The 11,908-nt window shown below is 33.3% G+C and overlaps 4 protein-coding genes across 5 annotated transcripts in view; 1 reads left to right on the forward strand and 3 right to left on the reverse strand.

Moving 5' to 3' along the window:
• fidipidine (coiled-coil domain-containing protein 93) overlaps positions 1–11,908 on the reverse strand; it is a 242,044-nt gene that overhangs the window by 223,391 nt on the left and 6,745 nt on the right. The window lies entirely within an intron of this gene.
• On the reverse strand, positions 510–9,648 carry Marf (Mitochondrial assembly regulatory factor). 2 transcript variants are annotated; one of them, XM_066390027.1, is made up of 15 exons: positions 9,481–9,648; positions 9,372–9,424; positions 7,365–7,645; positions 7,088–7,308; positions 6,877–7,028; positions 6,619–6,766; positions 6,434–6,541; positions 4,857–5,051; positions 4,711–4,802; positions 4,516–4,645; positions 4,255–4,457; positions 4,006–4,197; positions 3,667–3,950; positions 2,953–3,236; positions 510–1,234 (listed from the first exon to the last, which is right to left on the reverse strand). In XM_066390027.1, the coding sequence occupies exons 3-15, from the start codon at positions 7,561–7,563 to the stop codon at positions 1,157–1,159; spliced, it is 2,286 nt and encodes a 761-aa protein (XP_066246124.1). In that variant the 5' UTR covers positions 7,564–7,645; positions 9,372–9,424; positions 9,481–9,648; the 3' UTR covers positions 510–1,156. The 2 variants fall into 2 exon arrangements, with proteins under 2 accessions (XP_066246124.1, XP_066246125.1); XM_066390028.1 differs by lacking the exon at positions 9,372–9,424.
• Positions 9,942–10,775, forward strand: mRpS18C (mitochondrial ribosomal protein S18C). The gene is made up of 3 exons (XM_066390319.1): positions 9,942–10,064; positions 10,255–10,309; positions 10,369–10,775. The coding sequence occupies exons 2-3, from the start codon at positions 10,261–10,263 to the stop codon at positions 10,716–10,718; spliced, it is 399 nt and encodes a 132-aa protein (XP_066246416.1). The 5' UTR covers positions 9,942–10,064; positions 10,255–10,260; the 3' UTR covers positions 10,719–10,775.
• LOC136409037 (NIF3-like protein 1) lies at positions 10,763–11,885 on the reverse strand. The gene is made up of 3 exons (XM_066390318.1): positions 11,461–11,885; positions 11,116–11,402; positions 10,763–11,061 (listed from the first exon to the last, which is right to left on the reverse strand). Exons 1-3 carry the CDS (start codon positions 11,832–11,834, stop codon positions 10,802–10,804), a joined length of 921 nt encoding a protein of 306 aa, XP_066246415.1. The 5' UTR covers positions 11,835–11,885; the 3' UTR covers positions 10,763–10,801.

Below are 11,908 nucleotides of genomic sequence, written 5' to 3' on the forward strand. Positions count from 1 at the left end.
ACCACGTGCCATTTATAATATATTTCTACGTATTAAAAAAATTTCGTTTACATCAAAACACGCCAATTTATGTAGTAACTCTTAATTTCAAAATTAATGAAAATCGATAAAAGTATTTAGCAATTACTTCGAGGAAACGATATTATTTTTAGAATTTTGGTGCTGTTGTGGCGGCAAAACGAAGAAACATCAAATATAGGTAGGTTCGCCTAGAACGCCTTATTTTTTTATCAACTGTTGTAGTCATTTCAAGGACCCCCTGTATATTGCAAAAAGAAATTTCAATAAAAAAAGTGTTTTTATTTATTCGGAATAATAGAAAAAAATTGTAACAATATAAAATATTGTTTCTAACTCATGCGAAGAGTCTTTCCCGAATTCAACAGCTTGTCCTAACAACGCGAAGTGAGATTATCGTAATCGTTAACACCAATCGCGTGCACTTGTTAGAAAAATAATTATATGGAGTATTTAAACATTTCTGTTTAAAAGAAACAAACATATTTTTTAAAAACAACAACATTATATTATATATACACTAGCTCTATAAACATGGTTTTATTTCTAATTACCGTTCGACGCAAATAAACAATGATGTGAGACCTTCGAATTATATTCATGAATTGTTATGTAAAGTAAATAATGACCAATAAATTAAACACTTTTTAATAACAATAATTGTAATAATAAGGTATAACTTCAAACGTATTAGGCCAGCCAATAAAGATCAATGAAAGGTGTCTAATTTTGTAAAGTAAATTAATATTAGATAAGGTTTGCTTACAGGAATTTCAAATATTTATCTCAATAGAACAATAATTATTAATTCTTACCCACTTAATTTAAAATAAAATACAATTCGAGACTTAAAAAAAATATAGTAAAAAGATACAACTTTTTACCATTTTCATTGACTCAGAAATAGACACAAAGTAGACATTAAATAAATTTGGGGAATCGCTGGCCAAAAACGTTGCGAAATCAAAAAGGCAATTAAGAAATATAACCTATTCACAAAAATAGATCCTCGAAAATCGCTAATATTGGGAGAAAATCCTCTTAATAAAGAATCGCGGTCTCTTGACAAAAATTAATGGCAATAACTATCGAAACTATCTTTGTATCTCACGTTCGATTTCTTCGCACCTTACATATCTCATTTATGCAGCTTCAGGTATGTGTCTACGAAGAGATCCAATTCATGAGAAAGATAATTGGCTTTATTTCTTAGTACCTGGAAGAAAAAAAAAATGTAATAACATTTCAAGGCATGTACTTTGTATGTACTGATCCTGATGATAAACTGAAAATTTGATTGCTAGGCTTTGAAAGAATCAATGCAATTTTAAAAGACAAAAATATAACTTTAAACTGTTAATAAACAAGATGTCAATCTGGTCTAGTGAAGGGCTGAAAGAAACTAAAATAATGGCGCCTCTATGAATATATTAGGTGTACAACTTTGCTTCCGCCGTTTTTTTTCCGAATTTCGCGATTTTATTGTAAAAAACTAATTATACCTTTAGGATCCAAAGTATTGTCCATCGCTGGCCACTACTTTCTCCCATCTTTCGGGCAGCATACGAATCCCGTGTTGAAAAAATTGGACATCTTTTGAAGCGATCCACGATTCTATCCAATTTCTTACTTCTTCATAAGACCGGAAGTGTTGGTCAGCTAGCCCATGTGCCATGGATCGAAACAAGTGATAATCAGAAGGAGCTAGGTCAGGAGAATATGGCGGGTGGGGTAGGACTTCCCATTTCAATGTTTCCAAGTATTTCTTGACCACTTGCGCAACATGGGGTCGAGCATTATCGTGCTGCAAAATCACTTTATCATGTCTCTCGTTGTATTGCAGCCGTTTCTTTTTCAATGCTCGGCTCAAACGCATTAATTGGGTTCGATAAAGAGCACCTGTGATTGTTTCAGTTGGTTGTAACAGCTCATAATATATTACGCCGAGTTGATCCCACCAAATACAGAGCATGATTTTGGAACCATGAATAGACGGTTTGGCCGTCGACGTGGAAGCATGGCCGGGATATCCCCAAGTCTTTTTGCGTTTGGGATTATCGTAATGAACCCATTTCTCGTCCCCAGTCACAATACGATGCAGAAATCCCTTCCGTCTTTGCCTTGCAAGCAACTGTTCACAAGCGAACAGACGCCTGTCAATATCTCTTGGTTTCAACTCGTACGGCACCCAATATCCTTGCTTCTGAATCATTCCCATGTCTTTGAGGCGTTTTGAGATTGTTTGTTGAGTCACTCCCAATGATTGTGCCAATTCTTGTTGACTTTGACACGAGTCTTCGTCAAGTAATGCTTCCAAGTTCGCATCTTGGAAAACCTTCTTTCTTCCACCGCTATGTTGGTCTTCGACGTGAAAATCACCGTTCTTGAAGCGCTGAAACCACTCACGACATGTCCTTTCACTAATAGTGGCTTCCCCATAAGTATCTGAGAGCATTCGATGAGCCTCAGCAGCAGATTTCTTCATATTGAAGCAGAAAAGTAAAACCTCCCGCAAATGACGAGAATTTGGCTCGTACACTGACATTTTCAATTGCGAATAACTTTATGATGAAGACACAAATAGACTAATATTTTTATGAGGTTATGTTAACAGGTGCCCAAGGCTCCTGCATGCCCACATGGGGTTATTTATTTCGATCATTACTTACCGCTACATACATCTATTCAAAAACGGCGGAAGCAAAGTTGTACACCTAATACAAAAATTTCGATTGGATAAATTGAAAAAAATTTTATGAAGTATCAATATCAAAATTCAATTGGGAGCATTGTAATGTAGAAAAAAATCCTGTTAGTTGCATTCAACAAAGGTTACTTAAACTTTTTTATTTCGTTCCTCTGTTTCTCTAAGCGCTTCTTTTCAATTGTGGAAAATGAACACAGCACATCGATTACTTTTCCATAACAATTCACCTTAGCTTTTCCGCCCGCGTTCTCCAATGTGGCCATTTCTTTCTCCAACACTTTCAATCTATCATCCATATCCGTGGTGGCTTTATCCACGAGACAGCATAACCTGGCAAAGGTTCCGCTGAGTTCTTGTTGCACTTGGTGGCTACAATTGGCCGAAGTAAGGTCGACGATCATACGCAGTTTACGAGTTGCGTGGTCGACGTATTGTTTTTTAAACGATTTCTCTTTGGCTTTGTTGGTCCAGGTCAATCGTTCGTAGAAATACAAACAACCGTACAAGGCACCTTTCAACAAAATTACTTTAACAATTTACGCTAAGGAAAGTCAAAATTGATGAAAGAATCCGTTCAAGATATATTCGGATCAAAAAATAATACGTAATAATTTTAAAAAAACTCGCAGGAAAGGGTAAACCTTAAACGTAAGATATCAATTAATCAATTTATTATTTACCGTTAACTATATGACTAACATATGAATTAGTCCCACACATACCTTCAATATTTCAACGCCAAATTGCTTTTTTTTGAATAATCATCCTTAGTTTATTCATTACATGGGTAAGATAAAGTAATTTGGACAAATTTGAAATATGCAACAAAATAATACATTTGCAGATTTGGTGGCAACATTTTGCATTTCTTTTTGGTAATAACAATAAAAAATAAATTTGCAAAATAAAAGTCAATAAAAAGAATCAATAATTTAACGTACCAGTTATGGCAATAACTCGCCATCCGACTGTCTTAAACATAACCCCCGCTAACAGCATACACCCCATGGTGCCCTGCGAAGTTACACCCATGATGGCTATCCTCGACAATAACGACCAATCATCCAAACTGGTGTTACCAGGAAATAAGCGGGAATCTACAACGTCCACCGGTGTAGACGGTACGAGGCCGCTATGCGGGGCTTCCCTTTTATTTTTTAACGCTAAAAACCCGCCCTTGCTGCCAGAAAATCGCTGGATCAAAGCAGTTATCCCGTATGAGAACCTAGAAATTGTCAAAACTGTAGAATAATGTTTTAACATTTTTAAGAAATTCGTACCGGAATTCTAAATCTTCATGAAAGTCTGCACATAAATTATCACAGTTTAAACGGTAGAGGATTTCAAACGGTTGTCTCCTTGGTATGATTAAGTTACTATCGCCACGATATTTCTCGGGAATCAGAGCTTCCATTTTTGTGGTCATTTCTGTCTGGCTTTGCTCCATATTCATAGCCAACGCCGTTGACAATCTAGAGATATTATTTTTTCACTAATAAAAACGGACATTTCGATCTGAAAAATCCCACCTTGCTCTTAAATTAGACCCTAGTCCAGTCTCCACGTGTAAATGTAATTCCTTTTTGTAAACATTAAGGACTAAAGGTTCCGGATGGAAAGGCAGATTAAATTCGTCCAATAAAGTGCTAAGTCTCCTAATTTCTTCTGTCAAAGCCTTCGACACCCTCTGTTCCACATCCTCAACCATATTTCTGATTTTCTTCTTCATTTCCTGTGATTCAATTCAAATCTATAAACACTCCTATAGTCGCACAAACAATTCCAAATACCTGAGTGACAATCATAAGCTGCTGTTCAGTGTAATTAACTTTATCAGTTAACTCTTTTTTTTGCTGCAGCTTTTCGTCTTTTAGTTTTAAAGATTCATTATATATTTCTTCCAATATATCTCGAAGCTCACTGTGCACATGAATAAATATAATGTATAACTAGAAATTTAAATTTCTAATAATGATTGAACATACTTTGCGATAAATTTTCCTCTTTGTGAATGCTGCTCGAATTTGGTTTTGACGGCTGACTGTGATATACATTCCTCGAACTTTCTTTCAAAATCCTGTAAACCGGTATTTTTTACTATTTTATGCCTAAAATATAGACAAATAATTACTTGGAACTCGAAATATCGCGTCTGAAACCCCTCCGTTAAGGGAGTGGAGACAGTTTGTCCCTGTTCTGCGAGTCGTGTTAGCAAAGCTTCTTTGGCAGATATGAAAAATATCCTTTCCTCTGCTTCTTTAGGAGTACAAACGCCTAACTCTTTGACTAGGAAATCGATTGCTCGTTCTTGATGTTGTCTTCGAACCTTGAAACCAAATAAATGATTAGAAAAATGCTTTTCCACAACAAGAAAGTTTTATAACGTAACGCAAAATAAGATTTAAAGCACACTGAGTTTATATTATTTTTGAAAATTTAAAAATTAAACGTGAAGTAATCTTTTTTAACTGTAAAACATTCAAAATAATAATATTTAGTTCTCACCTCTTCCTGTTCATTGCAATGCTTTAGCAAAAAAGGATAGTTAATTGAAATGTATCGTTGATAAACCATTATTAATGAGCAAATAAAACACATGATGAACATTTTTATCGGTGATCAAAAGTTAAATACAGCTAAAGCTTAAAAAAACACGTCAAACCTAGAAAGGCTTCATCACAAAGCACAGACTTAAATTATTAAAATAAACAATATAGATATATTGTAATGCCTTAGTATTTAAGTGAAAATTGCAATGAAACCCTCTCTATATTTAAGTTAATTATGTATTCCGCAAAATTGAAAATTTTAAATTGTGCGAATTAAAACAAAAAATGTGACCTGTTGTCTCAGAAAATTTTTATAACAAAAAATGAATAAGAAATCAAATAAGACAAAGGTCCAAAATTAGATGTTTAAAAACAGACAGAAACTGTTTATAAGCAACTATCAGGTTAGTAAAATCAATAATTCTCTCACCATCGCAAGAAGCCATATCTAAGTACTGGTGTGAAATATGGGAAACATCAACTAATTATGATGCACAGGTTAAGTGGATCGAAAGCGAAATTGATAGCTGCAAATACATTACCGCCAAGACCGGATATTTAATTACTGAATATAAACCAGCAGCTACGATAAAGAGAACATCTAACTGGAAAAATGCCGAATCTGCTAGTATTCATAATTTAATAACCTCCCAAATAAATCAAATATTTAAATATCTAATGACACGTATAAAAAAAAACTCTATTCTGGGGCCTCACTTTGATGAGGAAAATTTCGGAAAAAATATATAAAGCTCTTGCATTTTTTATTGGCCGATGATTGTACCGGTCAAGGTTAGCAGTTTATAATTTTTGGATATTTTGTATAATCCTATAAAAACGGAAACTTTTATTATATTAAGTTAACAATGTCTTCACCAGCAATTAATATAAAAAACAATTGTGCGTTTGTCTAAAAATAATAATAAATTATTTTAAAATAAAGCTGCTTAATACGCAAAAATTACGATTTTGATAGAGCAACTTAAATGTGCCGACATAAAACTAAACATAAATTGTGAGTGATTTAAACAATGCCCCCCAGAAAAGATATCCCAATCTGCCGATTGCAAACATATATAATTGCTAATGCTAAGCAATGCAATGAAAACAAAAAGTGTGACAAAACTTTAATACCAGTTTACATTCAGATGCAACTTACCTGATCTAAAAACTCTGGCTCACTAGCTGAAGCATCCCATCGATTATTTAAAATAAAGATGTTCGGTTTGGACAATTTCATAGATACTTTGTGGAAAAAGTTCTTTTCCTAATACAAATAAAAACAATATACATACTTTAGCCAACGCGGTTATAATAATAATTAAAAACAAACACAATTCTTACCGTAACCATTAAAGTTGATTCTGCATTAGCGACTAGAACAAAAACGTCTGCATCTAAACAATGTTTATCAATCCATTCATCTAAGTTTGGTGTAACGTCGACACCTGGTGAATCGACAAAGACTACGTCATCTCGAAGTAAAAGGCACCTACAGTAAATTTGTAAGTTGCAAAGAATGTCTTCAAAATAGATCAAAATGTCAAGAAAAACAATTTTTTTAAATAAATTATTTAAAATGCATAAACAATAGCTCCTAACCTATTTTTAGGCCAGTAAACACGAACCATCTGAGACTCGCTAAGCTTTTCTTTGCAAAGAGCATGAGCTAATTGTCCTACAGACTCAACTGCCATTTGTTCATCTGAGCCATCCAAGGTCAAGAATGGGTCTTCTGATGTAGAACCTTCAACCTATTCCGACATAAAAATAACACAATAAAATAAAAACAAATTTGTTAGTTGGTCCTGACCTGTAAAAAGCAATTAGTTGTATGTCCAATGCCACTTGGTAATATTTTATCTCTCAGCATTGCATTAATGACTGAACTTTTCCCATTCGAAGTCCTCCCAAAAAATGCTACTTTCATGTGATCACGTGCCAACACTTCTCTGATACTATGCACTTTGTACACAAATTCTTCTATCTGTTTCACTTTCTCTTGCGACACTATCTGATCCTCCTTTTCTACTTCTACAAATTATTTCAAAATGTTTTTAAAAAATCCTTTTATAATGCTACATACATACCATGCATGTATTCCACTGTATCCTTCACATAATCCTCAATTTCTCCGAAAATATCGTTGATTTTTTTCTTCGCTTTGACGAATATCTGCAAAGGGGAGTTATCGATGCCGTTAGTCCTTAGGACGGCAGTCACATTGGGACGATTATGCGGACCGTCACCAGACATCATAGATATAGTGCGATTTAAATAAGCTGCCATTGTTCATGCGGATGTGCCAGATACTAGATAGATGTGCGTCTCACAAACATCTAGGACATGCAGTGTGTGTCAAACAGCCAAACTGAAACAGAAATATGAAAATAATATTTATAGAACTGAAGACAAAGAAGCCAGTCTTAGACTATGAGCCATGTCATTAAAAGAAAGCATTCATCTAACATATTTATATAGAAACCGGATGAAAACTAGCTTTATTGTAATACATTTTGGAAATTTGCTGAAATTAAATAAAATGCACTAAAATTAAGCAACATAATATAAAATATCTTTCTTAAAATACCTATGTCTAAAAACACATGAAGTTCAAAAAGCAGAGCCTTACATCAAAATGTTTTGCAAATTGCACAACATGGCCAATTCTTATTTCCTGGACTTTAATGTTTCTCTTGACATTTACTTGACTGAAAAAAGATATCTTCTCTTATAGAAATACAAGAAATTCCTCTCAACATTATTATACAGGGCTCCCAGATTTTTTAAACTTTGAGTTTACTGATGTATTCCTAGCTCAAAAATTTGCTATATAAACTGTATTTGACAAATGTACAACATATTTTCAGAGCTTTATCATACAAGAAAATGAGCTTATACATACACAGATACTCAGTTTTGAAGCTAGTGAAGGTGTCAAAGTTTCACAACATTTTTGAAACTTTGCCTATAACTCTGACATTTTGAAATATGAAAAAGTAAAACTTTAAACTGTGCATACATATTAAATTATAACAGCAACATCTGGCAATTTTCTGATGATACAACTGTTATTCACATTCAAAATACCTGCTTGAAATAATAGAAGAACCACATTATTTACATCCCAGAAGAGTGGATTTGCACATTTAAATAACTCAAGTACTTAATTGTCGAAAGTATGTGCTCTCAATCAGCAGAGAGTAACCAATCTACCGAGAATATGGAAATTGTGTATTGTTTACTCCTTCTCATTTGGGAAACTAGTTTGAACATAGACATAACAGCACATTAAAAATTTGGCCCTTACACAGCCCCAAAATACAGTTTACAATTTTAATAGATAAGAAATGAAAGAATGACTGAGAAGTTATTTGATATGATCGGGTTAAATCATATCATATCAAGTCAACAACTTTAATGGGCAGATTCGGGTCCTCAAAGTGCACTAAAATTAATTTTAATTTGCCTCCAACATGCTAAAGAATTTACAATTTAATCTATCAGACTTCAGCAAGCTTGAGATTTATGATCAATAGCCAATTAAAAGCACTTTGAGGGCCTAAATGCCCTCCAATTTTGGCCAAGACATTTCCATCAATTTTACACATGTATATATGTATATGTGACCATATTCTTTCTCTAAATACTGGTGTTGCTACTACCAAGAGATAACTGAAAATAACTGTACGGAATATGAAAATTAGGTACCAGTAATATTTTAAAATGTAGAATATTTCTAAATTTGTAATTTTTTTTTTAAATCAATTTCATTCAAAATTTCCAAAGATATTAGGTCTATGATCCCATGTTCACAAGATTCATAGTACTGTTATTCAGGCTTAAGAGTGGTACAAAAAAACAACACACAGCGCTATTAAAACCAATACTCACAGTAGTTAACTTAGGACTAAGACTTGTTGATGTAAACTGCATCATGGATTTTGCGATAAAAGCAAATATTCAGTAAGAAAGGATAAAAATTTCTAATCCTGAGGCATTTTATGATGGAACATGTGTACTAAAGACAAACGCACTCAATATAAGCTCACTGAAGACACATACATGCGGAAATATATCATAGAAATAATATTAACCTGATTAGATGAAGGCATGGCCCCTCTTTGGACTGATTTATAACCTCTAAATCCTTGAAAAATCGAGTAAAACAAAGACGTTTTGCTAAAACTATAAATAAGAACTTACGTAAGATGGGTTGGGATTATTGTTAAACACTCTTTAGGATTTTTGGATTTTGAATAGATTTTCCCAAAAATAAAAAATTACCAATTGGTGATGAGTGTCAATGCCAGTGTCACTTGACTTATCCAGCACCAGTTAAATCTGGCATAACCAATGTACAATACTACAATATACAACAGTACTACTTTCGATAGTACAATACTATCCTATAAATGTACATTACAAATCTTTCACTTGTCAATACTGACATGGTCACGTTACATGTGATTATTTGTGAAATGAAAACTGAATTCATTTTGGATGGCGAGTTGTATAAGTTTGGTACCACAAATTGATATATTTTATCCTTATTTACACCATGAATGAAATAAGACAAAAACACATAAATGTGAAGTACTAAAAACCCATTAAATGCCAATCCAAATGACATCTGAAAAGACAGTCTCACGTTACTCCATGTATACATTTAGTGTTTAAATTCGGATCACGATATATCTGGAATTTGAACTGGATGGTTAAGGCATTTTGTCCATTCCATAATTATCCAAAATTCTGATTTTGAATAATACCTAGACTAAATAAATAAGGTACATACCCTCGCTTTAATAAGGAAACTGCCTATCTCAATTTTATGGAATTTTAGAACAAAAGATACTTTTGCTTTTAATATACACAATTCATTTTAATAAAATCTAATTTTTGGCTTAAAGTCGAGATGGACCAGTTTCTTATTTAGAGGTCAATATAATTCATTAATAAAATCTTCACTATCTCTAGCTCAAAATGATTAGAACTAGAGCACTACTCCTAATCCGACCTATTCTCAATAGAGGTATGAAACCTAGATACTAAAAGCTTTACACACTAACAAACTCTAACCCTTTCCTATAGGTGCCTTTCGAACTCAAACGTCGACTGTAACAAACAACACAGATGCTCCAACATTTGATATGGAAAACCCATTTGAAAAGGAGCACGAACAGTGTATTCTGTGCAAACACAATATTAAAGTAGACTATAAGAATGTCAAATTATTATCCCAGTTTCAATCACCATATACAGGAAGAATCTATGGGAAACACATCACACGTTTGTGCAAACAGCAACATGAACTGGTAGAGGCTGAAATTTGTAAAGCACAAACCTCAGGATTAATGGCTTCATATCTGAAAGAACCATGTTACTTGGATGATCCTAAATTATTTGATCCTGAAAATCCAATAAGGCCTCATAGGTTTTAAGGCATACAATAATCTAATATAATTTTGCATTATAATAAACTAGGTAGTTTTAGATTTATATGTGGTTTATTAATTTATATAATTTAAACTGTTGTTAAACAGTCTCTATCCTGTTGTGACACATGAACTGCTAAGTGTTCATTTGCAAATAATTTTTGAAAGATCTTTAAAAACCCTCTTTCTGAGTCACTATGATTACACAAAATAACACTGATTCCCCTTTGAGTAGCCTCCAAAACTTCATGGTGAGACATTTCACCTGTTAGGTATAGATCAGCTGCAACTGTCCCTAGTACTGATGCACCAGAACCTGCACACAGGGCTACAATGGATATTGGAGAATCTAAAAATAACATAGTCCAGCTAGAAATACATTCAAATAATGCCATAATTTTACCTAAATTTTTAGCTCTTCCAATTCCTATTCTTAAATGAGGAATGCCGATATGGTCTTTAATTAAATCTATTACGTATTTCAAAGGTAAAGTTTTAATAGTCAAAACACGCCCCATTCCAATATTTGGGTTTTCTTTATTAGGCAAAATTGGTTTAGTTTCATTTATGGGTAAAGCTGACCCTAACCAGTCATTAACACCATTTGCCATTGCATCCCATGATGTATGTGGGCTAAACACTGATATGTTGTTTTTAATGCATTGTACAATTATTCGTTCCTTCCATGAACTGAAATTATGTAATTCATGTGTCTTTAAAATATTAAAAAACATATTCAAAAATTTACCTTTGGGTAACACTTTTTAAGGGACGAAATATATTAGGATGATATGAAATAATCAGTTGTGATCCAACTGCTATTGCTTCCAGAACAACATCTTCAGTGAGGTCTATGGTTAACAAGATGCTGTTAATTTGTGCTTCAGGATTTGGTTCGACTAGCAATCCAACATTATCCCAGGATTCTGCTAGATTTAAGGGAGCAATTTGTTGGAGTTTTTTAATGATTTCTTGCAAATTGATACCGGAATTCGAGGACATTGTGACAACTTTATTTGAACAAAACCTCTTTGAAATATAAAAATTCTGAAATTTTAGGGTAGGTTTATATATAAGTTTAGTGGAAACATAGTGCAAAAACCTTGGCTTCAATATCGACATCGACACTCTAGTTTGATGCTATTTTAGTGGTAATTTTGAATAAATTTGTAATTCATATTTACATAATTAAAATT

Source organism: Euwallacea similis, chromosome 5 (genome assembly GCF_039881205.1).
Source record: "Euwallacea similis isolate ESF13 chromosome 5, ESF131.1, whole genome shotgun sequence".
Lineage (NCBI taxonomy): Eukaryota > Metazoa > Arthropoda > Insecta > Coleoptera > Curculionidae > Euwallacea > Euwallacea similis.

Excerpts from the sequence above, each read along its gene's own strand:
- mRpS18C (XM_066390319.1), top strand. The coding sequence starts at position 10,261 with ATGATTAGAACTAGAGCACTACTCCTAATCCGACCTATTCTCAATAGA. Across the intron at positions 10,310-10,368 it reads CCGACCTATTCTCAATAGAG|GTGCCTTTCGAACTCAAACG; the intron begins GTATGAAACCTA and ends CCTTTCCTATAG.
- LOC136409037 (XM_066390318.1), bottom strand. The coding sequence starts at position 11,834 with ATGTCGATATTGAAGCCAAGGTTTTTGCACTATGTTTCCACTAAACTT. Across the intron at positions 11,403-11,460 it reads TTAAAAAGTGTTACCCAAAG|TTCATGGAAGGAACGAATAA; the intron begins GTAAATTTTTGA and ends ACATAATTTCAG. Across the intron at positions 11,062-11,115 it reads TGGAAGAGCTAAAAATTTAG|ATTCTCCAATATCCATTGTA; the intron begins GTAAAATTATGG and ends TGTTATTTTTAG.
- Marf (XM_066390028.1), bottom strand. The coding sequence starts at position 7,563 with ATGGCAGCTTATTTAAATCGCACTATATCTATGATGTCTGGTGACGGT. Across the intron at positions 7,309-7,364 it reads TACAGTGGAATACATGCATG|AAGTAGAAAAGGAGGATCAG; the intron begins GTATGTATGTAG and ends AATAATTTGTAG. Across the intron at positions 4,646-4,710 it reads AGAGGAAAATTTATCGCAAA|TGAGCTTCGAGATATATTGG; the intron begins GTATGTTCAATC and ends TCATGTGCACAG.